Source organism: Notechis scutatus, chromosome 4 (genome assembly GCF_049901735.1).
Source record: "Notechis scutatus isolate UNSWTSFEM ecotype Mainland chromosome 4, rNotScu1.2, whole genome shotgun sequence".
Taxonomy (NCBI): domain Eukaryota; kingdom Metazoa; phylum Chordata; class Lepidosauria; order Squamata; family Elapidae; genus Notechis; species Notechis scutatus.
In genome coordinates this window covers 68,852,245-68,875,683 of record NC_142012.1, presented here as the reverse complement: position 1 = coordinate 68,875,683, position 23,439 = coordinate 68,852,245, and the positions used below count along the sequence as shown (strand labels likewise).

Below are 23,439 nucleotides of genomic sequence, written 5' to 3'. Positions count from 1 at the left end.
CCAAAGTAGAAAATCCTAGTGGGAGCAATTTTTGAAGTTCAAATGCAAAGAAAATAAGGTTTTTAAATGTTTATATTTATTATTAAAAATATCAGATGATATTGACATGAATATACAAAAAGAGTTTCATATGACCTTTTGAGACATTTAATTAAAATTGATTAAACTATTAGAAATATTTCAACTGTGACCAACTGTTAATTGCAAACACTTCCAAAATTATATCTGTATATGTATAAAAGGCTTCCAACCCTACTATTATCCAAATTAGCAATTCCAATTATTGCAGGTTTCTATTCAATTTGAATCAAATTCATACATGGAGAAGCAAAAACTACACAGTAATACGCTTTTATTCCAGTAGAATATAAAAGATTACAAAACACGGTGGAAATACATCTCGGTAGTAGCAGAGTATCAAAGAAAATAGTTTCTAAAAATATGTTTTTGAAGTTGGTTCATACATTCTGCAGCATAGCCAATATATTAATAGCATTTACCGCTTTATAGTGCTTTACAGCTGTCAGGATTAAATCTGTGGCAGTGGACTATGATACTGTATTCTAACCACTGTGCCACCATAGCTCTAATATGCTAGTAGATCAAACAATAATTTAAATAATTGGAAATAGTATAGACTGTGCAATCAGCAAGTAGTTTTGAGGAGCTGGCTGGAAGATTGTTCCCAGATCCAAGGACTGGTACAATCTGAACATTGGCAACATTCTTCATTATAAACTAGTATCTTCAATATTTGCCACAAATCCTTCATACAGATACAGCAGAAACTAAATCAGCAATACCTAGAGAGCAAGAAACCAAGTTACCATTTAATCTTTAGAGAAATCTATTATTTCTTTTACATTTGAGAAGTATTTTGATTTTTCTCTTATTCTTAGCCTAAGTAGTTAATAGAATAACAATAGAACATCCATAAAACTTAACACAAAACCTAAACATCTATATCAAACTAAAGACAATAAAATGATGAACACACCTTTAAATAACCAATGCAACAATTAAAATGATCTAATAAAATAATCTAATGCAGCCATTAACCATCTACATGAAGTCACTGTACATACAAGGGGTCTTACTTGATAGTTATAGCAGTGCTCTGACAGCTCTAGGCCTCCAGAGCAGTTAATCCGTTATCATTTTCTCCAAGGCCGCTACAGTTGTGCTAATCTCATGTCTAAGACCATGCCATAGTAGTATAGCCATAATATAACTGTATCCTGGCTTTTGTCTTAATTATAGAAATAAGGGATCATTAAGAGCTTTTGCTGTGATGTCTCTTCAGCCCCGCCCCTTGATTATACATCCAGATTTTTCAGTAGTTTTAAGTATCCAGACTTTTCAGGGGAAAAATAAGTGAAGGTATACTAATAATAAGACCAATGTGTAAATAAAGAGGGCTTACAATTGATTGCCTGCCATTTTGTCTCAATTTATGACATAATGTTTAAGAAGCTGAATTTATAGCTATATTAATTAAGGGTCTAAGCTATATTTAGGAAGGCATGATCTTCACTGTCAGATATTGCACAAGTTAGTTTTCCAGTGTACAAGATACTACCTGAAAATTCAAACCGTCTGTTACAGTAGATGTTGTATAGGAAATCATTCGCATCTAAATCCAATACAAATCAAAACTTACCACAAATATTAGAGCCCATTTTAACATGAGCATAGCCATTTATTCCCCATGTATGTCCCCAGGAGTTCCGTACAATCCAATAGGGAATCCTACCTGAAAAAATTATAAAGTATTTCCCTTTAAAAATAAAGTAGGCAATCTGGTTTCTTAGGAAGCCAAATTGCCATCATGTCAGTTCAGAAAAGCACTTGCAACCATTGTAAAACATTGTGCCAACCTCCCTGGTTACATGACCTCATTTCAGGTGCTTGACAACCATTACATACCCTGTTTCTCCAACAATACGGCCTCCCCCAATAGGAAGTCCCAGCATGTTTTATAGGCATGAAATGAAATTAAGCCCCTCCCCCCAAATGAAGGCCTATATTAAAACATGCGAAATGGGGGGGAATGGTGGGGGGGTTTGCCGTTAGGAAGCACTTTTGTGGCACACCCGGATATGGTGCTGCCTGCATTAACCCCGATACGAAGTGCCCCACCAACACCGAGGTCAACATCCAAGCTGTCGCCGCCCACCCGCCCGAAGATGCAAGGGGGGGGAATTAAGTCACCCCCAAAAAGACGGCCTAGCCATTTTTTCGGGGCTCAAAAAAAAAAAAAAGACCCGGCCTTATTATATGAGAAACACGGTATTTACGACTGGTTGCCAAATGCCCTGCAATCGTGTGATTGCCATTTGCAATTTTCTCTGCTGGCTTTCCCAGAAAGTCAATGGGGAAGCCTGAAAGGAAGGTTGCAAGTGGAGAGAACATCAGATTTAAGGTCTATTTCTTTAGCTGGTAAAGTGATTTCCCTCCCCATTCAGGAAGTGGAAATCCTCCTGCATGCTAGAGAAACAAACCACAAATCACTACTAAACATAAGCATTTGGAGCCTTTCGGAATGCTGGTGTTTGCTAGCATTTTTCTTTTCTCTGGACTTTCTGGATCTTCCAGAAGGGAGGGGAAAATGCTAGCAAACACCAGCATTTTTGAAAGGTTTACAAGGCTGGTTCACTAACATTTTCACCAGTTATAAGGTCTGTTTCTCCCCCAATCCTGCAGGAATGGACCTCAAATCTGACAAAAACAATCATTCTTTGGCACTTAATGATCACAATTAGGTCATTAAGTGGGCCAAGCTAGTGTCATTATGCAAAGCAGTCACTTAGCAACCACTTTGCTGAAGACTGCTATTTCGATTACAATTGCAAGCGGATGTCTGGCTTTATGAATAAATGCAGTATAGGTGTCTGTATCCAAGTATAATTATAAACACTGGAACAATGGAATGAAACTGAGAAATTAAACTTATAATTTCAGACATAATAATAGCCATGTGTTATAGGGACTGTACATATGTATATTCATACAGTCAAGGAACATATGTAAGGCCTCCTCATACATAAATAGCAAATATGAAACTGTTTTGCATTGATGTAAATAACAAAATAAACAAATGAAAGTTTACCTGTTCTATCAAAACCCGTTACAACCACAGCATGATTCTGTTCCCCACTAGAACAATGATGTTGTATGATACCACCAAGATAATCTTGCCAGCTAAGTGCATCTACAACTACGGACAAAGGACCCCATTTAATCAGCATCTTCATCATTTCATCTTCATGTTTGCTGCAAGACACAGTAATAATGATATATAGTTAGAATGCAATACTCAAAACACCGCTCTGCAATAAAACAGGTTAATCTGTATCAAGAAGCTGGCCATTCCCATGTCTGTTCAGAAACTGGAGTAACTTGTGCCAATGAAATTATATTAGGAAGGATTTACTACCACTGCCCCAATAATTAAATAAAAATTTCATTCAAATGAAGCAAAGAATATGGAAAATATATAATCGGCTCCCTAAATTTAATTCAAATGCAATAAAACCTCAATGCCAGGGAGAGCGGGTGTCCATTAAAAGCAAATATTTGTTAAATGAAAATTTAACTTGGGTGGACTGATTCATTAAATGGACTTTTCCATTATTTGCCGATGAAGTCAAAAGTCAGAAGTTGTTTACCGTAGGGCTACCCAACCCGCAGTCCACAGACCGGCACCAGTCCGTGGCATGCCAGAAACTGGGCCGCACAAACAAGCAAAGCTCCATCCGCAGGATACAGGCAGTACCCGAAACCATGCCCCCTCTGGTCTGTGGAAAAACTTCTCTCCAAAGACCCACTCCCTAGTGCCCAAAAGATTGGGGGCTACTGATTTATTGCATCCAAAGTCTGCTGAATTGGGTGGGAAAGGAACAAGGGGCACTTTGTAAATACATATTTAATAGAGTTTAGTTCCCAATCCCAATTCCAAGCCCATCTATCTAGTTTTACCTGTAAGTTGAATCATTTGTTGAAAAGATGCATGCAATAGATTATTCTATATTAGGCTGCTCGATGTCTATCCAGCAGCTGCAACTCCATTTTCATATACAAGTAGTTCTTGACTTACAACCACAATTGAACCCAAAATTTCTGTTAAGTGAGACAGTTGATAAGTGAGTTTTGCCCCCATTTTATGAGCTTTCCCTGCCACAGTTGTTAAGTGAATCACTGAAGTTAGTAACACGGTTGTTAAATGAACCTGGTTTCCCCATTGACTTTGTCAGAAGGTAGCAAAGAGGGATCATATGAACCAAAACAACCACGCCACTTGCCAAGCATCTGAATTTTGATCAAGTGATCATGGAGATGGTGCAATGGTCGTAAATGTGGAAAATGGTGAAGAGTCATTTCTGTTGTAACTGTGAATGGTTACTAAACAAACTGTTGTAAGTTGAAGACTACCTATAGTTACAAAAAAGAGGAAGTGAATGTTTAGATGTGCTTTTTCTGCTGTTCTTGGGGACTATCTTTCCTTGCCTGAAAAGAACTGCTTGTTAATACATGTATTTAGAACTATTTAGTCTCTAAAGAGAAATTTATTTGATATACAATTTCTCACACAATTAGGAAATGTACCAAAGCCTGTTATTTTATGCATTACAATATTCCAAATAACTCTTTGTGCTTGCATTATTCTTTTTTTAAAAACTGTCAAACGTATACTAGCTGTAGAATAAAGGCAATACTTTTTAAATACGTTTATCAATTTTTGTTACAACAGGCACAATTTTTCAAAGCTATAATGACGTTAGTTACTAAAATGGTCAGTTTTTAGTAGTATTTTAATAAACTCTTTTACGTAACATTTTAAATATTTTTAAAATATACTGGTTTGAACAAGCAAAAGAAAATGAATAGTTTTCATGTATGTACTAGTATTAGTGAATATTCCTTAATTATTTATACAGATTTATGAATAAATATTGGTGTTCAACTATTTGCAAACATTTGCGATTTTCTTTTTTATTCAGGTTGTTCTGGTGAGTTATATAAACCCAAACAGCTTTGTTGTTTTCAGTATCACTATTTATTCTGGCCACATGGGAAAAGAGTCAGTATTTCATTTATTTATTTATTTTGATTGGTCAATCGCAAACACTGCAAACAGTACCTATTCCTTTTTATGGACAAATAGCTGATAACCCGGCATTGCCCAGGTATTCATTTATCCCAATCCTGTATTAGATAGGAAAAGGAATGAGTTATATCTATAGTGTCAAATCAAAGCTTTATCTGCTTTAGCAGGCACTTGCCCTCTTTGCTTGAAGCCCCCTTGTTTTTTATAAGGACCAATCCCTCTTACCAGAGGGAGCCCCCTTGTGGAGTACTGTGAAGCCCTTACCATGGTAACTCCACTGTGCTGTACAGTAGAAGCCATTTTAAGACACACACCCTGAGGGGTGTTAGGCGTGCCTTACCCCTACAGTACATACAGAGCCATTTTTTAGAAGAGAGATATAGATAGATTGGGTTAATGTATAACATGTATCTGTCTCTTCAGAGATTGACCTGATTTGAAAAAAGATGGCCTTTACCACATATTTTAAAAGCCACTCTGCTTTATCCTACATTAAAAGCAGAAAAGTGTTGTTTTTTGCCACAAGTATGATGGATAAATTTATTGTGACTGGAGACTCAAGAAATTTATTTAAAATTCTAAAAAGGAAGAGAGGGACAGAATCCAAACTACTACTAAATTTATTGAGACCTACGAAGTAGCTTTCTATCATTTCAAGAATATTTCTTAAGTTTTTACTTAACATACACACACATACTTAAAATACACACACACACACACACACACACACATACACACACACACAGAGGTAGTCCTTGTCTTATGATCACAATTGAGCCCGGAATTTCAGCTGTAAGTTGTTGCTGTAGGCTAAGCAGGTCACATTACCTGACTTGATTTTATGACCATTTTTACAACAGTCATAGAGTGAATCACTATAGTCATTAAACAAACCACAAAGTTATTGAATTTATTTTTTTAAATGTATAAGCTGCCCCTCTCAACATCCAAAGTGGATCCAACATATTCATGAGTGTTTTTTGCCATTTTCTAAAACGGCAAAGAAGTTGCAAATCATGATCACACCACTGTGAGAAATTGCAATTAATCATAAATATGAGCTGGCGACCAAGTGCCATTGTGATGTGACTGCAGCGGGGTGGTCATAACTTCAAAGACAGGTCATAACTGCTTTCCTGAACTCTGTCCTAACTTCAACTGCTTGTTAAGCAACTGATCATTAGGCAAGGACTATCTGTATTTATGTTGCTCAATGTACCAATTCCCTACTGCTATAGAACCAATTTTTGAACATGACTCCAACTGTTCCTCATCACACAGATCAAATGAAACTGTAACATATGGAAGGCCAATACTTCTCTACCTTAAGCCAGTCAAAAAAACCATAAACATATTAATTATTACCTTAGGTCATATGCAACATAATCTGTTATTGAGATTCCAAAATCAGAACGTCTGAAGTAATGGCACAATCCTGTATGAGCTTTAAACAGATACTCTGAATCTCTCACCAGTTTCACATGTGTCTTCAGGGGAAAAAAAATCAATGATTCATAATTAAATATCAATATATTTATGCTTTTCAAAGTTATCTTTGATAGGTTCTATGCAAGAGAGGCAAGATAATATTGCAGCCCAACTAGCATGAAATCCCTTTTTTCTTAGATTGCATACTATGAAGAGAAAGAGACCAGGAATCTAGAACTGTTCTCAATTCGTATTTGTAGACGGTTTTGTGGAAAATATTTGAAGAACTTATGTAATGCCTGAGGCACATGGTCAATATAGCCATTTCAAGCCAATCCACTAGCTTGAAAAATCAATGTAGCAGTGGAAGGTAATTTTTGCATTAGTATGACATTGAGTTCAACTAAAGCTGTTTTTAAAAATAATTATAAGATTTGTCTTCTCTCCACAAACCCTGTTCACTTATCAATAAAGATTTTAAATAAATACCTCATTTAGCCAACTCAGTGCACTAATAGTTGAACCACCATTGCAACCATAATTATTATATGAACAGTCAATGACTTGCTGTACACTGAGTTCTTCCAGAGTATTTCCTTTAATTGCATAAGCAGATTCTATTCCACTAACAATACTGAAAGCCCAGCAGGCACCACACTGTAAAGAAAAGAAAAAATCCCATGGGTATTATTATTCTTTGAATAAGTGTTTAATAAAGCATGTTTACTACGAATATTATGTTATCCCACTGCACTATTTATGATTTTTAATGTATAATGTTTTTCTGATTACATATAGCATTCAATCCATTTTCAAGAAAATTCTTTTTGATTCCTTTCAGAGAAGTGGACAGATATTGGTTGTCTTTTTAAGTGCAGAAGTTTTTTTTCTAAGCACTTTCAGACTGTTGGAATATAATAATAATAATAAAAAACCTACTCTCTAGTCAGGCATAGCGTTTACTCAAGTCACTTTGAGCCAATCATAATCACTCATCTTTCTTAGGTCGCAGGTTTGTGGTAAAAATTAAATGAGAATGACAGAAAAAAAACTCTGTACACTGCCCTTAGCTCCCAAGTAATAAATATAAATTAAGTAAAAGTTGCATCATGCAAATCTAAGATATAATGCATTACGACACTAACATGAAAAGTATGGGAAGAAAAATCCAACTGGTTCAAGCTGGGAGAAAGCACTAGAGACAAAATGGAGGCTGGAGGTGATTGCAAAGAGGGTTTGTTTGTTTATTGGTGAACAGAACCACGTTTGTAGTTCCAGTGCAGCTGTTCACGTGGAGTTGAGAAAGGGGGTTAATACCTTCTCTTGGGTTTTGCACTTGAGCTTCCTGTTCCTGTGCAGGAAACATGTATTCTCGTGGGGCCATGTAGGGGTTACTTAGGGATCATAGCTGGTTTTATAGGTGAAGTCCAAATCCTAGCTGTTTGTCCAGCTAAGTTTGGTTGAAGTTTCTGAGGTGGTGCAACGAAAGGCCTTGTGTTCTTATGAATAGAGCTATCTATCCCTTCATCTCTTGAGGGCTGACATCTGCCGTGGGCTATTAAGAAAGGTGGGGGCTGCTTTCTCCCTCTAAAAAAACATGTTTCTCAATTTCTCATCCAGGAAAATATAATATTCTGCCTTTTCAATATTCCCCAAATTATTCTTCTAGGAGAGTTGGTGGGTGCTAACTTTCTACAAAAGAATGCAGAAATATATTTCCTTATTTATTATAGCTCCTCTAATTACAGTGTAAGGCTGCCATAGAATTAAAATATATCCAAAACTATAACACTGAGATTAAATAAACAAGAAATAAGACAGTTTACCTCTCTTTGATTTTTCACTTCTGTAACAACATTCTTGTCCCTCCAATCAAACTTTGCTGGCAAGGGTGACCCTGTTCCTTGTAATGCAACTTGAGGAACATAACTGGGAACTTTAGAAGATCTACTTTGTAGGTAAATAGCTTTAATAAAAAAAAAAACACCAATTTATTTATTTTGACTTTATAACAACTACAATCAGCACAGATATCTTGTTTTGAAAGCAAACACTTATAAATTTTAATTTAATGCTAATCAGATCATTTTAGTGATCCAACATATATGGAATAGTGCTCAATGCACTCTGTCTTTTTGAAACTTCTTAAGAATATCTTCATTCAGGATAAAGTGGTACCATTGGCAAATAGTACACTTGGTAATATGTTATGTACCTTTAAATTCTTCAGAAGATAAATGAGAAAACTGATTTATTCCGTACAAAGCAGTAATATTGTCCCCGAATGATAATGAATTCCAATGCTTAATTCTTTTAATACTTTCCTGGGAAAATAAGTAGATCATTATATAATTATAGCCAAACAATTTTCAAAGAGCTACACTAAAGCCATTCAACACACCTTTGGTTTCTGCCAATTGTAGACTTCTGAAGCGAACAGGGATTTTCAGCGCTTGTGAAAATGGTTGACTTTTCAAAACTACGTGCCCTCTTTTGAGAATATACTATGCGTTTCAAAACAGGCTACTTTCTTTTTTTTAATTTGTCCAGCGATTATAAGATAACAGGTATAAGTAGAAACATAGTTATGAATACACGAAATGGATACATATCAGAAAAAAATCAAATCAAATCAAATCTTACTACTTACTACTCTCCTGCATCGTTTTTCCAATCTTTTTTTTTTAATTGATTTTTACAAAAATGAAAAATTGGAAAAAAAACTATTGCAGGAGAGGTTTTGTTGTGAGCCGCTCGGAGAGCTTCTCATTCATATAGACTTCTATTTTAACCCCACGTAGGGAGAAACGATTCGCTTTCCCGTATTAATTCTCATTTTAATATCAACTACCGCCCTTCCTTCCTTCCTTCCTAATCCCCGTTAGGAAATTTGCAAAACTCTTTGGAAACGGGGTCCCTGGTTTTGCAATCCTCTATTAAACAAAAAAACAAAAAGATATTCAAAAAAAGGAACAAGTCAGCCGGCCCCCGGAGTTTAAAGAGCAACACTTGCAAGAGGGCAAAGTCGTAGGGCGCAGTATAATACACGCAGAGGTCTCCAACGTTGGCCACTTTAAGACTTGTGGACTTCAACTCCCAGAATTCTCCAGCCAGCTGGCTGGAGAATTCTGGGAGTTGAAGATCCACAAGTCTTAAAGTGGCCAACGTTGGAGACCTCTGTATACACTATACAGCATAAATCGGGCGGAAAAAAAACCAAGAAGAGGATGCCGAAAAGCGGAGCATGCGCAACGAAAAAAGGGGTGGCGGGTCAGGAAGGTTTCCCGCGACGGGGAGGGGCGGGGGGAAAGGAGGCTTTGGTACCTACCCGCAAGGCGCTTTCTTTCTTCCAGTCGCTGCCCCTGGGATTGCGAAAGGGGAGGGAGAGGTTCGCTCGTGGGAATGGGGAGCGGGAGCCATCCCCAAGGAAGGGAAAGGGGATTAAAAGGGCGCACGGCCACAGGATCATGAGGGCGCGTAAGGATTTCCCTTTCGCTTTGCTGGCGCCGCCTCCTCCACGCTTAAAGTAGGGCGAAGGTTTTTTTTGGGGGGTGGGGTGTCTTGTCCGGTTTGGCTGGTACACCCTCTCCCCCCTCCCTTTGTAATGAAATTTGTGGCTTGAAGATTTGCAAAAGAGTACAAAGATGCCCAAAGATAAACGAACAAAGAAAAGGGACCAATGCATCCTATACACAAATATCAACAAAGCATTAAACTTTACCACGGATATATAATCTTTTCTTTTCAAGTGTTTCTTTCATACTGATTTAAGTCTTTTCATACTGATTTAAGTATAGTATATAAAATCACACATTGCAATGTCCTACCTGTCAATGAATACTTCAGCTTCAACCATAACAACACAAGAGCACACAATAGATACAAACTCAAGGTTAACCGCACCAAACTTGATTGCAGGAAATACGACTTCAGCAATAGAGTGGTCAATGTCTGGAATACTCTACTTGACTCTGTGGTTTCTTCCCCACACCCCAAAAACTTTAACCTTAGACTGTCTACTATTGACCTCACCCCCCTTTCCTAAGAGGTCTGTAGGGGGCGTGCATAAGCGCACCAACGTGCCTACCGTCCCTGTCCTATTGTTTCTTTTATTTTTCTTTTATTTTTCTTATATGTATCCATTTCATGTATTCATAACTATGTATACACTTATACTTATTATCTTGTAAACAATTGGCAAATCAAATAAATAAATAAATAAATAAATAAATAAATAAATAAATAAATAAATAAATAAATAAATAAATAAATAAATAAGTGTGCTTAATGCCTTCTAGTCCAGGGGTCGCCAACCTTTTGCACCTCAGGGACCACCAAACTCATCATTTTAAATCCCGCGGACCAGAAACCCAGGGAAAATTCCCTCCCCCCAAAAAAAAGTCTGCAGGAAAATTCCCCCCCCCCATTTTCCTACCGATCAATCATTCTTTATTTGGGATTGCAGGATAACCGTTTCCAGCTCTGTTCTCAGGGGAAAAGAGAGAGAGACTTTTGACTTCGTGCAAGGAAAGCAGCAGAAGTCTTTCTGTCCCCCAAACTCCACCAGAAATGAGTCTTTGTGAGACTTGTCAGGCCGGCACAGCCTCTTGGAGCAGGAGGCCTTGCAGGGTCCCCAATACTCATTTCTGGCGGAGTTTGGGAGAGAGAAAGAAAGGTTTTTGCTGCTTGTGTGCAGCCAAAAGCAGAAGAAAAGTGGAAAGAAGCAGTGGCCAGGCCAGGCATGTGGGACGAGCAGGACAAGTTCCCCCCTCTGCCCTTTCCCCTTCCCCTCACTATGTGTTGTTCGCAATGCAAGCGACATAAGCCTTGAGTTTCCGCAGACCATGTGGCCGGCGCAGCCTTGTGCTCCCGTGCAGCCTGGATTAATTGCTTTGGGGGTGACATTTCTCTGTGGACCACCAAAATTTTCTCACAGACCGCCAGTGGTCCCTGGCCCACTGGTTGGCGACCACTGTTCTAGTCAGTGTGGACTCCTGGTAGTGTCTGGACTACTACCTGGAGTTTCCTCAGCAAAGTATTTTGGAAGTGGCCTGCTATTTCCTGCTTCCTAGGGCTGAGACAAACTGACATATCTTTTTATTTAAAAAAAACAGATTTTATTAATTTTTAAAGACAAACAAAACATCGTTAAACATTGAAAACATTAAACCTCTTTCCATTATAAGTTTTTACAAGGCAGATAAAACATTGTTTTATACAATATAGATATATCCCATTTCCACTTAAATATCTTTTAGCAGATTTCTCATTATTTCTCTTTACTCTTATTCAATTACATTTCTTCTATATTTATCCATTTTATAATCATCATATTCATATTTCCCTCTGTCTTGTTTGCAATTATTCTCCTCTAGCTTTCCTCCAAGGTTTTATTAAATCTCAAACGGACATACACACACAAAACACAAAAACATAAAACTTCTTTTTTAAAAGGTAGCTTGGCCCCGGATTACCTCTCTTTATATGGACTTCAATTAAATTTATGCTCATCATGTATACCACTACCTATCTTATTTACCATTCTATATCTTCCTTATAATTTCTCCCCGCTTTCCACTCTTCTTAATTCTATTTTATTCATTTCATCTTAATTTAAATCATTATACTTGTATCTTTTGTCCATTCTTTTCCATTTATCCATTTATCTCATTCCCTATAGTAGAAAAAAAAAGATTTCTCCTGAAATCACTAATCGAAGTATGATGCCTTTCCATTGCTCCCCTAAATTAACATTTAAGGTAACACCTAGTTCCCTATCTGATTCTGCTTAGTACATTCTACCTACTAATTTTTAAGAGAGAAAGAACATAAAGTAATTAAATATATAATTAAACATTAAATCTCATAACATTCCAATTATCTATTTCAAAAACAAATGCTACAATAATAAATTCATACTAACATCCACACAATAGTCAATTAAACTCTATACTTAAACTAGATATTTTAAACATTCCTTTTAATATTTTATTAAATCTTAAAATCTATCATTATTAAACCTTTAATGTTTTAATCTTTACTTAAGTCTTATAAAATTCTAATTTTCTATTTCTAATACAAATACTACAATACTATCTTATGTACCTTGCAGATTCCTTTTGAAACAAAGTTATACATTACCCTTTATCCCTAAAAAAAAAAATTTCTTTTTCACATCTTGTTTCATACCTTTGTGGTTTTTTCCCCCCTTCTTCCTTCCTATCTTATCCCATCTGGTCTTTTTACCCCCCTTAGCTTCCCCTCTCTGTTGTATTTCTCTTTTCTTTTGCTTTCTAACATTGAATTGATTTTGCATCTTATTTTTCTCTTTCTTGGATGTTTTTTTAAGTCTTATGTCCTTTTTCCTTCCTCTCTTTCTCCTTCCTTTCTTAATCAACTTTGTAGATTCGTTAAAAATGGCTTCTTCTTCTTCTTCTTCTTCTTCTTCTTCTTCTTCTTCTTCTTCTTCTTCTTCTTCTTCTTCTTCTTCTTCTTCTTCTTCTTCTTCCTCCTCCTCCTCCTCCTCCTCCTCCTCCTCCTCCTCCTCCTCCTCCTCCTCCTCCATCAATTGTTGTGTTTGCTGATAAGTAGCAAGCGCCATTTCTAAAAAGCGACAAATTTCTCTCACAGCGTCTTTGCCTTCTTTCTTTATTTTACCATATTCCTCTCTCAGTTCATCAACAGATAAAGCCATTATAAACCTTTTCTTCTTCTTTTTTTCCTTCTTCTTCTTCTTAGAACAACCAAGATAATTCAAAGCTTAGAACAATTCCCCAAAGTCCCAAAGTCATCAAACAGTCCAAACAGAGCACAAAGTTCTTCCCTTCACACTTTTTCTTCCTGGGGTAATATCAATTGGAGAGGTGAAAAAAAAACCCAATCTGTATTTTAAAGTCTTATTGCAATTAACTTCCAATCTCAAAATCTTCCAGGCATCTCCTCCAACTGACATATCTTATGTGGTGTTTTGCACGGTTAGTATGTAGCTTGTGATTCTGAACCTGGAGACTTTCTTAGTAGTCACATGCTCCTTATCCATATTCTCCTTAGTTTGCTACTAGTTCCTTGTGTAAATTGTTCCCATTAAGTCGAGAAGCTTTACTCTCTCCACATCCCGTGTCACGATTCTATCACCTCCAAGCAACCTGTTTACCTTTCCTTTTTTCCTCTCCTACAACTAACGGTTATATTGTTTTTGGTATATAAACCTAAGATTATTTTGTGTTGAAGAAAGTTAGCACCCACCCCTCCCAGAAGAATGAAATATTTTGAGAAATATAAAGAAGGCAGATGAGAAAAGGAGAAACAGGTTTTTAAAGAAAAAGATCAGCTTCCTGCCCGCAGCAGATATTTGGTGCACATTATGACTGGACCAGCCTATCTACAAAACAAAAGATCTCAGCTCCAGGGTGATGGGATTAAGACATGACATAATAGGATTATCTAGTTCACCACATGACACAATCAAGCCCCTTTATTACATCACTCAGCAAGGTTCAACCAAACTCGATTCAAGACAAACATGACTCCACATGGGAGTCTGCAACCAATAGGATACATGCCCTTTCCACAGGAACAGGAAGCTCAAGGTCAAAGCCCAAGAGAGGGTATAAATAACACACACTCTCCATTCCATGTGGTCACTACCCAGGTCTTGTTCACCATTAAACCATCCTTCCAAACAGCCCCCATGTTTCCAATGTCTTTCTCCCCACTTTGAATTAAACCCAGATGGATATTTCTTCCAACAGTGTGCTATCCTTTTTTAAAAAAACTTCTTTTTAAACATTCATGCAAAGGCAAACAAACTGTTGGTATTCTTTCTTAGTGCAACTGAAAGTTTCCTATGTGTCCACAATCGTTTCCTAAACTGCGCCCTATTTGTTGAAATGTGCTGCCTTGAATCCATGTAATAGTAATAATAACTGCTCAAAAAATAAAGGGAACACTTAAACAACACAATCTAACTCCAAGTCAATCACACTTCTGTGAAATCAAACTGTTCACTTAGGTAGCCACACTGATTGACAATCAATTTCACATGCTGTTGTGCAAATGGAATAGACAACAGGTGGAAAGCAGAGGCAGTTAGCAAGACATCCCCAATAAAGGAGTGGTTCTGCATGTGGTAACTGGAGACCACTTCTCAGTTCCTATGCGCTTGCCTTTCCCTTCCCGAGGCGACGCGGGACTGGGGCCACACCGGCGGCAGCAACTCCCAACAGTCCCAGCCGGACACCTGAGCGGAGCCCGGGCGGAACTGCCTGTTGCCGCCGTGGGTGCTGTTGTGGGCGGCCGGCTGCCCAAATAAAGAACAGGGCCGCGCCGGACCATCGGAGAAGCGGAGCAAAGCCGGACACCAGCAGCCGCCTCCCTCGGCGCAGAAAGCCTCCCCCAACCAGCCGGCCGGTCTCCTCCTCCTCGGTCACACAGAACAAACAGGCAGAGGAGGAGGAGAGCAGCTGGCCAGCCGGGGGAGGCCTCCCGTGCTGCGAAAGAGGCAGCCAACGATGTCCGGCGCCATCCTGCTCCATGCGCTGGCTGCTCGGACTTGCTGGGCCCGGCACATAGAACAGGATGGTGCCGGATGTTGGAGAAGCCGAGCGGAGCCGGGGATCATTAGCCGCCTCTTTTGCAGCACAAGAAGCCTCCCCAGGCAGAGAAGGAGGAGAGCAGCTGGCCAGCCAGGGGAGGCCACCCATGCTGCGAAAGAGGCAGCCAACGATGTCCGGCGCCGTCCTGCTCCACACGCTGGCTGCTCGGACTTGCCGGGCCCGGCACATAGAACAGGGCGGTGCCGGATGTTGGAGAAGCCGAGCGGGCAGGCGACCTCGGCTCGCGTTGTTTTCTGAGCCCGCGAGCCTAGAGCCAGGGCGCTTTCATTGCACGGCGGAGCTTCTTGTCTCGGGAAAAACCGGGCGTCGTTGCTGCCCCCTGAGGGAGGGCGATTCTGGGCTGCGCGATTGGGGGACTTCGTGGCTTTGGGTGGGAGCGAGGATGGACAGAGTCTGTGAAGTGGGGCTTGCCTGCCCTTGCTGGCTGCCTCTGCTTCCTTAGGGGCGGGGAAGGGGGCTCATCTGGACCAAGGGTGAGTCTCCCCCTCAGTTTCCCCTGAAGGATCTTCCATCGCTTTTGCCTTCTCCCTACATCTTCCCTCTGTTAAAATTCCCCCCACACACACACACTTATTTTTCGGGCGGATAGATTTCATGTCTGAGCATTCTCACATGACGGTGGGTCTTTCCCCCCCCCTAAAAACAGTTAAAAAAAGAAAAAATATATCCTCATGCAAGAACTTTTCTGCTTCCGATTACCCCCATGCTTAAAAGTTGCAAAGGAAACACGGAAGCAGGGAAGCGCCTGCCCAGCTCCGGAGCTCCACACCATTTTTTTTTCAGAAGGGAATCTGACTCGAGTATAAGCCGAGGGGGATTTTTTCAGCACAAAAAATGGGCTGAAAAACTCGGCTTATACTCGAGTATATACGGTAATCAAAGAAGCTAAGCATGAAATGGAATAAAGCAACATAAAGAGCTAGGTCTTCACAACACATTTAAACAACAGCTGGAGGCATATGGAACTCAGGGAATTTCATTGCAGAAGGCAGGTAAAGAAGGTTTTTGGGACCCTAATAGATGCCATTGTTTAATCAAAGGAACCCGGGCCATGCCAACCTTACAAGATTGAATCAGCTACTATCAAAGTCAAAGAAGATAAATTGGCATTTCCCCTCTTTCCAAAAGGAAGTTGGTCACTATAAACATGCAGTTTGGCCAACAGTCTATGATATAATAAGTGAGGAGAAATAATGTTGCTTCACCTCACTTTTCATCATGAAGTAGGCTTGAGCTCATACCCATATTTATTTAGTTTCACCTATTATCTTCCACAGGTGCTCCATTCATCTCTTCTGAAGGTGTTTGTGATCAGAGAGCAATCTGGATCAGCTGATGGGCTTTTCTGGGTAAATTGTGTCAAGTGCTTGCTGATGGTGGCTAACAAGAAGGTACTCAACAGAACTGGCTGCAAAATGACCGAGAACCGCCCAAGAACTTTACTGGAAAGCATCTGAATCAATTAGACATCTGGGGCAAAGTGTTTTTATTTATTACAGAAGTCCTGAGTAGCAGCCAATCTGAATCAATGCACTCAATTTTGATAAGTTTAAATTATTAAACTTCTTAAATTATGAAATTAAGTAAAAAGACTGGACCAAATTGGAAATTAAAATATGGTTTCATTGAATATATTACTTAGTCTGCAGTTTTAGGCAATCCAATTTTTTTCTTGCAATAACTCAGATGGTTTAAAAGCTTGTTTGTCAATAAGCCAAAGATTAACAGTGCTTCTTCAATCAATTCCAAATATGTGCAATGTAAAGGAATATCAGTATTTCTAAAGTCAGTTTCTCATGCTGCAATGGCTACAGCTAATTCTGTTGGTCTAAAATTTTTATTTTGTACCTGTGGTTTTTAAAAATCAGTGAGTTCAGAGAGAATTAAGTATGCTAACTTCTTGTGTGTGCTTGCCTCAAGTGTGCTTGAATTATGTCTATTATATTATAAATCAATGATTGTTTCCAAAATGCATATACACAACATTATTTCACATGTACATAAATAATTTGTTAATATTATACCTCTAGCATTGTAAAGTTTAGGGTAAAGATAAAAGTAAAGGTTCCTCTTGCACATAAGTGCTAGTCGTTTCCAGCTGTAGGGGGTGGTACTCATCTCCGTTACAAAGCCAAAGAGCCAGCACTGTCCGAAGACGTCTCAGTGGTCATGTGTCCACCATGACTAAATGCCAAAGGTGCATGGAACACTGTTACCTTGCCACCAAAGTGGTCCCTATTTTTCTACTTGCATTTTTACATGCTTTCGAACTGCTAGGTTGGCAGAACTGGGACAAATAACGAGAGCTCACTCCTTTAGGTGGTACTAGGAATTCAAACCGCCGAACTGTCGACCTTTCTGATTGACAAGCTCAGTGTCTTAGGCACTGAGCCACCGCATCCCATTATTATTATTATTATTATTATTATTATTATTATTATTATTATTATTATTCCTTATATTTCATTCTTTGTTAACAATTTTCATTAATAACTTGGTGTACTTTATTCATATTAATCTCTCATAGAAAAATAATAGTTTCATCTTTTGTTTTCAATTTTAAAGCAATATTAGGAAAGTTACAGTTTATAATAGGGTTTGCATGTTTTAGAATCGCTAGATACCATATAATAAATACATGTTTTGAATTGAATTGTTGTAATGGTCAATTATTTTAATGATTATCTATCACTCTGTTGATGTGGTTTTCTATGATCCTATGTCCAGAAAAAATTACATATGCGTGGTCAGTTGTAAAATTTAGTACAAGTATGTAGAAATTTTCTTACCAGACACTTAAGGGTATTATTGTACTTGAACATGTAAATGTTGAAGGTTATTAAAAAATGAATTGTGGCAGAGGTACATTCTTGTATGTTTAATCAAAAATTGAACGGAAAACCTAGCGTCAAAGTAGCATTTTTCTGAATTAGGCTTAAATACAAACTGAACAGGTATATCAAATATATATTGTTTACAAAAACTGAAAGATAACTTTAAGACTAAAGGATGGCTGGTCTTTCAATAATTTTAAAGGGTGTACAATGATTTGTATGAAAAATGTAGTCTGATTATAAATACTCCAGGAAACTGACATGACGACTCTTCTGTGTTAATGTTGTGTACAGACGTTTGCCCTACTACTATACAAATAGAATTTATATTTCAGTTAGTATGATGTATCTGAATAATTTAGATTCTAATAAATTTTTAAGAGGTTTTTAAGAAGAGAAGCCAGAAAAGGCATCCAAGGCCATTTTCCAGATTCTATTCCTATCCTATTCTGTCCTATCCTAAACTGGTTAGACTTTTTGGTAGACTTAAAAGCTGTTCAGTTAGAAATGTATTTTGGGGGTGATGAATATCATTAATAAAAATCTGCTTTTTTAGAAAATCTGGAATTTTATCCAGTTTTAAAAAATTAGCAGGATGAAATTGCGAAATGCAATTTTAGAAGGCTGGCACAAAAAGTGAGTCTAGATTTCATTTGAGTTGAACACAGTTGTATAATTGATACCGGTAGTAGTAATCTTTTGTTTTGAATTATACCTATCTATAAATGCTAGTGAATTATCTTCTGTTGAGTATAACTGCCTAGGAATGATCAATATACTTACTCCTAGGGAACAAATGATAGAATTCTAAATACTCTCAGATAACATGATTATATACATGAATATAACTAAATAAAATCTCCGATGATGTTATCTGAGAGTCCAATATTGGGTGCAGTTACTCAAAATAGCACCACATATCTTCCTTCTATGATTTTCATTAAGATGACTGAATTCTCCTCTCTTATTCAGTGATGTTTAGTAAAATAAAAAAGTTACCTTCCAGAACAGTAGCACTTAGACTTATATACTACTCCATAATGCTTTACAGCACTCTCTGAGTGGTTTACAATGTCAGCATACTGCATCCAACAATCTGGGCCACCATTTTACTGATTTTGAAATGATGAAAGGCTGAGTCAATCTTGAGCCAGTCAGGACTGAACTTCAGGCTATGGGCAGAGTTGCCTGCAATACTTCATTTTAACCACTGTGCTACTAGGGCTCTGATTTACCAGTGTACTTTCTTGTGCAGAATCAGCTAGGATGGGTTGAGCTGGTTAGATTAGGCTGAGCTAAGCACAGATTAGTTTTTGAAATCCATCATTGGCTGAAAATTTTTTATTACCTCATTGAAAATGTATTTGGTCTGTTGCAGCATGGCTGAAAACAGCAGTAGGGCAAAATCTGCTAATAAGGTTTTTTGTTATGTCTCCTGGTTATTCTTACCCTATTTATATCCCTAATCATGTTGCATAGCAGTATCAAAATGTAGATTATAACTATAAACTGCAGTAACTTGGAAGTTTAGAAAATATTAAGAATTTATATGAAGACATCATATTAAACAGAATCAAAATATTATATAAACAGTTTAGCAATATGTTAAACAAATATATTAAATTACTATCTCAGTAAAATGGTCTTTTAAAGAGTTTTGTTTTGAAAACAAAATATGATAATCAAGCAACAACGACTTTTTAATATAATAATAAAATGTGATTTCAATATTCTTTATCACTAAGTTAAATATTCTTCATTAGAATGGAAAACTTCTATGTTTAGCCTGGTGATACCAAAATTTTCTACTGCAATAAATAGAATAGTGATAAATAGGCCAGGGAATAAAATGATGGTAACAGAGGAGGGTATTCAGCAGGTTCTGACCAGTTCTGGAGAACCAGTAGCTGAAATTTTGAGTAGTTCAGAGAACTGGCAAATACCAACTCTGACTGGAGATTTTACAGTATCCAACCCCTTGCCCAAACAGGAGACTCTACACCATTTCTGACAAATGACAGTCCAATCTCTTCTTGAAGGTCTCAAATGATGAAGCTCCCACAACTTCTGAAGGCAAGCTGTTCCATTGGTTGATTGTTCTCACTGTCAGAAAAATTCTCCTTATTTCCAGGTTGAATCTCTCCTTGTTCAGTTTCCATCCATTACTCCTTGTCTGGCCTATAGGTGCTTTAGAAAATAGCTTGACCCCTTCATCTCTGTGGAAGCCCCTCAAATATTGGAAGACCATTATCATGTCTCTCCTGGTCCTTCTCTTCACTAGACTACCCATGCCCAGTTCCTGTAACCGTTCTTCATGTGCCTTAGTCTCCAGTCCCCTAATCATCCTGGTTGCTCTTCTCTGTACTTTTTCTAGAGTCTCAACATCTTTTTTATAATGTGGTGAGCAAAACTGGATGCAGTACTCTAGGTGTGGCCTTACTAAGGCTTTATAGAGTGGTATTAGTACCTCCCTTCATCTCGATTGTATCCCTCTATTAATACAACTTAGGATTGCATTAGCTTTTTTGGCTCCCGCTGCACACTGCCGGCTCATATTTAGCTGGTTGTTCACTAAGACTCCAAGATCCCTCTCACAGTTACTGCTATTAAGCCTGGTTTCACTCAATCTATATGTGCACTTTTGGTTTTTCTTGCCTAAGCGTAGGACTTTACTTTTCTCTGCATTGAATTTCATTTTGTTAGATAGGGCTCAGTGTTCAAATCTGTCAAGAGCCATCTGGCTTTTAAACCTATCTTCTAGAGTGTTAGCTATTCCTGTCAGCTTAGTATCATATGCAAATTTGGTAAGTTCCCCTTCTATTCCCTCATCTAAGTCGTTTATGAAGATATTGAAGAGTACTGAGACCCATTAAGGACTACTTGTTGAGTACGGTTTGTCAACCAGTTGCAAATCCAGATGGTAGTGATGCAATCTATCCCACTTTTTTCTAGCTTACCAAGAAGTAGGTATCTGCTTATTTTATTCTGTTTAATAATTTCAAACAGAAACCAATTCTTCAAACAGTCACTGGTAACACACTCATTTCCCTTGCAACTCTTAGTCTCAATAATCACACAGGAAAGTGAGACTGAAAAATACTTCAAGGACAATGCTGGTTTTTATGTTTCGTGGTGATGTGACTTAGAACACAGTCCTGCCTGGTTACATTCTGCCAAAGCAGGTGGGCTACTTTACTACCACAAGTACAAAATTTCAGTTGTATGAAACTTCATGAATGAGATTGCAAAAATTTCACAGAGTTTGAGATCTTGCAAAAGTTTAGTGATTTCTAACTTTTTAAAATGAGCCTGTCATCAGGAAAAGTGGCCAATTCCTATGTCTTTACATAGGAAGAAGGTGTAATGTATAATATATGAGGAACAGACTTTTTTGTTATATTTGTTATATATTTTGTTATACAGTATATAATTTGTAATAAAGGAGGTGCCTTAATAATGTTAACCAGTTTAATCAGGTACAATTTGTAACTAGTTTAATTAGGTATAGGTAACTTAATAATGTTAACTAATATAATGAGGTTAGCAGTTTCTTTTCCTTAACCAATATCAGATTCTTACATTTGTTGGAAGCATATAAGGGAAATGGGTATTTCAAAATAGGATAAAATATTAAAAAGAGCAGTTGATAATAATTCATGTGGTGAAAGTAAGGATATTAAGGAATAATTTTGTCTACCAGGCTTTGATTTTAGACTATACTGATAGAAAGTAACACAAACACAGTCAGAACTTAGGAAAAAACCATAGGAAAAATTATTTTTGGATGTCTCCATTACTCTGGCATGCATATAAATTATGTTGGTTCATATTTTATTTGAGATAGTCATTTTTACATGAAGAAATAAAAATAAAACAGAGGAAAATTCATATGGAAGCTGTTAGGTTTCAGTCTTACAACTTTCTATTACTCTCAGATTTTTATCGAAGTTGAAAATGATAACAGCAAAATCTAAATTACCACCAGATCTTAAAGCAAAGTAACAGTTCATTATTTTAAGTGATCTATTCTATTATTTTGTTGTAATATAAAAGAAGCTCCTGTAAGTTTCTCCTTGAATATTAAGAAGGAAAGAAAAATATAAAGTGACTGATACAACACACATATACACATGCCTATACTATTTGAATAGGCTAAAATTAAAAAAATAAAAATAAATGTTCTAGTATCTACTGAATGCATAGAAATTCAAGGAGGTTTTCATTTGTTTTGGTTTGGTGTAATCTTTGTGCAACATACAGAGACTCAATTATCAAATCTTGAGCTCTTATCTACACTGAAAAAAATCTAATATGATGGTTTTAGCTAAGCCAATAGCTTATCAGCTGCCAGACACATTTATATTTTTGAAGTACACTGTCAGATTTCTCTGGAACATGTGTCTCCAGGGATCATATATGAAGGCATGGTGCCTTTCTCTCCTTCTCTTAAAATACAAGCCAAATACAAATGCTAATAGACCAAAACAGTATTAAAAGGTTACAAAAACATTGCATAGCATATATTTTTGAATCAAATTACTCATACATTTCTTCATGAAGACCTATCAGAATGATTGTTTACCAACTCTATTTGAATCATGCAACTTCAGGAAGAAACAGTCCTTTTGAGCCAGCCTGTTTGAATAATTGTCCTTTTAAGTTCTTTTTCTTAAATAGATTATTACTTTAATAATTTATTTCTATGCCTGACAGACAGCTTTGGGCAGATAACATATTTTTACAGAACTATGAATGACTCTCATATCAAACATTTTAATTAATATGTACATTCCTGAAAATCTCTCTCCTCTCCCTATCTATCTATCTATCTATCTATCTATCTATCTATCTATCTATCTATCTATCTATCTATCTATCTACCTACCTACCTACTACCTACCACCTACCTATCTAAATATTTATACATTAAATAGTAAGTTAAGATAGGTGAGCAGGAGGGCGGAGCTGGCGTCACGACGATACGGCATACGATCTTGGAGGTCTGATATCGCTGCTGATATCTTTGCTCCTGGATGGTCCTATCGGATCTAAACCATCCTGAAGGGATGGTGAAAGTGAAGAGCGCATCCTGTCGATCCCAGGGATACTGCAAAGTCCCTGGTAGATCCAGGAGAAGCTCTTTTTGCCAGCGGCAAAGAGGCAGCCATTAAAGCTGCTGAAGTTGGGACAGCTCTGAAACAGAAGAGAGCAGAAAGGGAGAGTGTGCCGGTTTGGTGAGAACTTTTATTTATTTATTTTAATATCTGAAAGGACACCCTAAGGAAAAGAAAGAATCTGTAAAAGTTTTGACAGAAGTGATTAAGCGGCGATTTTAAACAGGAATGTCAAAGTATTTTTTTTTCTCATTGCTGGATTTTCTATATATGATCTTGTATTTTGAAACTGGACTGGTTTTTTCATTTATATCTATTTTTTTTCTTCTCCTTTATGATTT

The 23,439-nt window shown here is 37.5% G+C and overlaps 1 protein-coding gene across 1 annotated transcript; it reads right to left on the bottom strand.

Annotated features, from left to right (window-relative positions):
- Nucleotides 1–54: 54 nt before the first annotated feature.
- On the bottom strand, nt 55–10,055 carry CTSO (cathepsin O). The gene is made up of 8 exons (XM_087963677.1): nt 9,864–10,055; nt 8,751–8,859; nt 8,362–8,501; nt 7,025–7,192; nt 6,473–6,594; nt 3,110–3,273; nt 1,661–1,753; nt 55–803 (listed from the first exon to the last, which is right to left on the bottom strand). The coding sequence occupies exons 1-8, from the start codon at nt 10,002–10,004 to the stop codon at nt 769–771; spliced, it is 972 nt and encodes a 323-aa protein (XP_087819803.1). The 5' UTR covers nt 10,005–10,055; the 3' UTR covers nt 55–768.
- Nucleotides 10,056–23,439: the final 13,384 nt, after the last annotated feature.

Bases quoted from the DNA above. Each gene is read 5' to 3' on its own strand.
- CTSO (XM_087963677.1), bottom strand. From the start codon at position 10,004: ATGATCCTGTGGCCGTGCGCCCTTTTAATCCCCTTTCCCTTCCTTGGG. The intron at 3,274-6,472 runs GTAATAATTAAT...TGTGTCTTGCAG, and splicing joins TATGTTGCATATGACCTAAG to CAAACATGAAGATGAAATGA. The intron at 804-1,660 runs GTAAGTTTTGAT...CTTGCTCTCTAG, and splicing joins AATGGGCTCTAATATTTGTG to GTATTGCTGATTTAGTTTCT.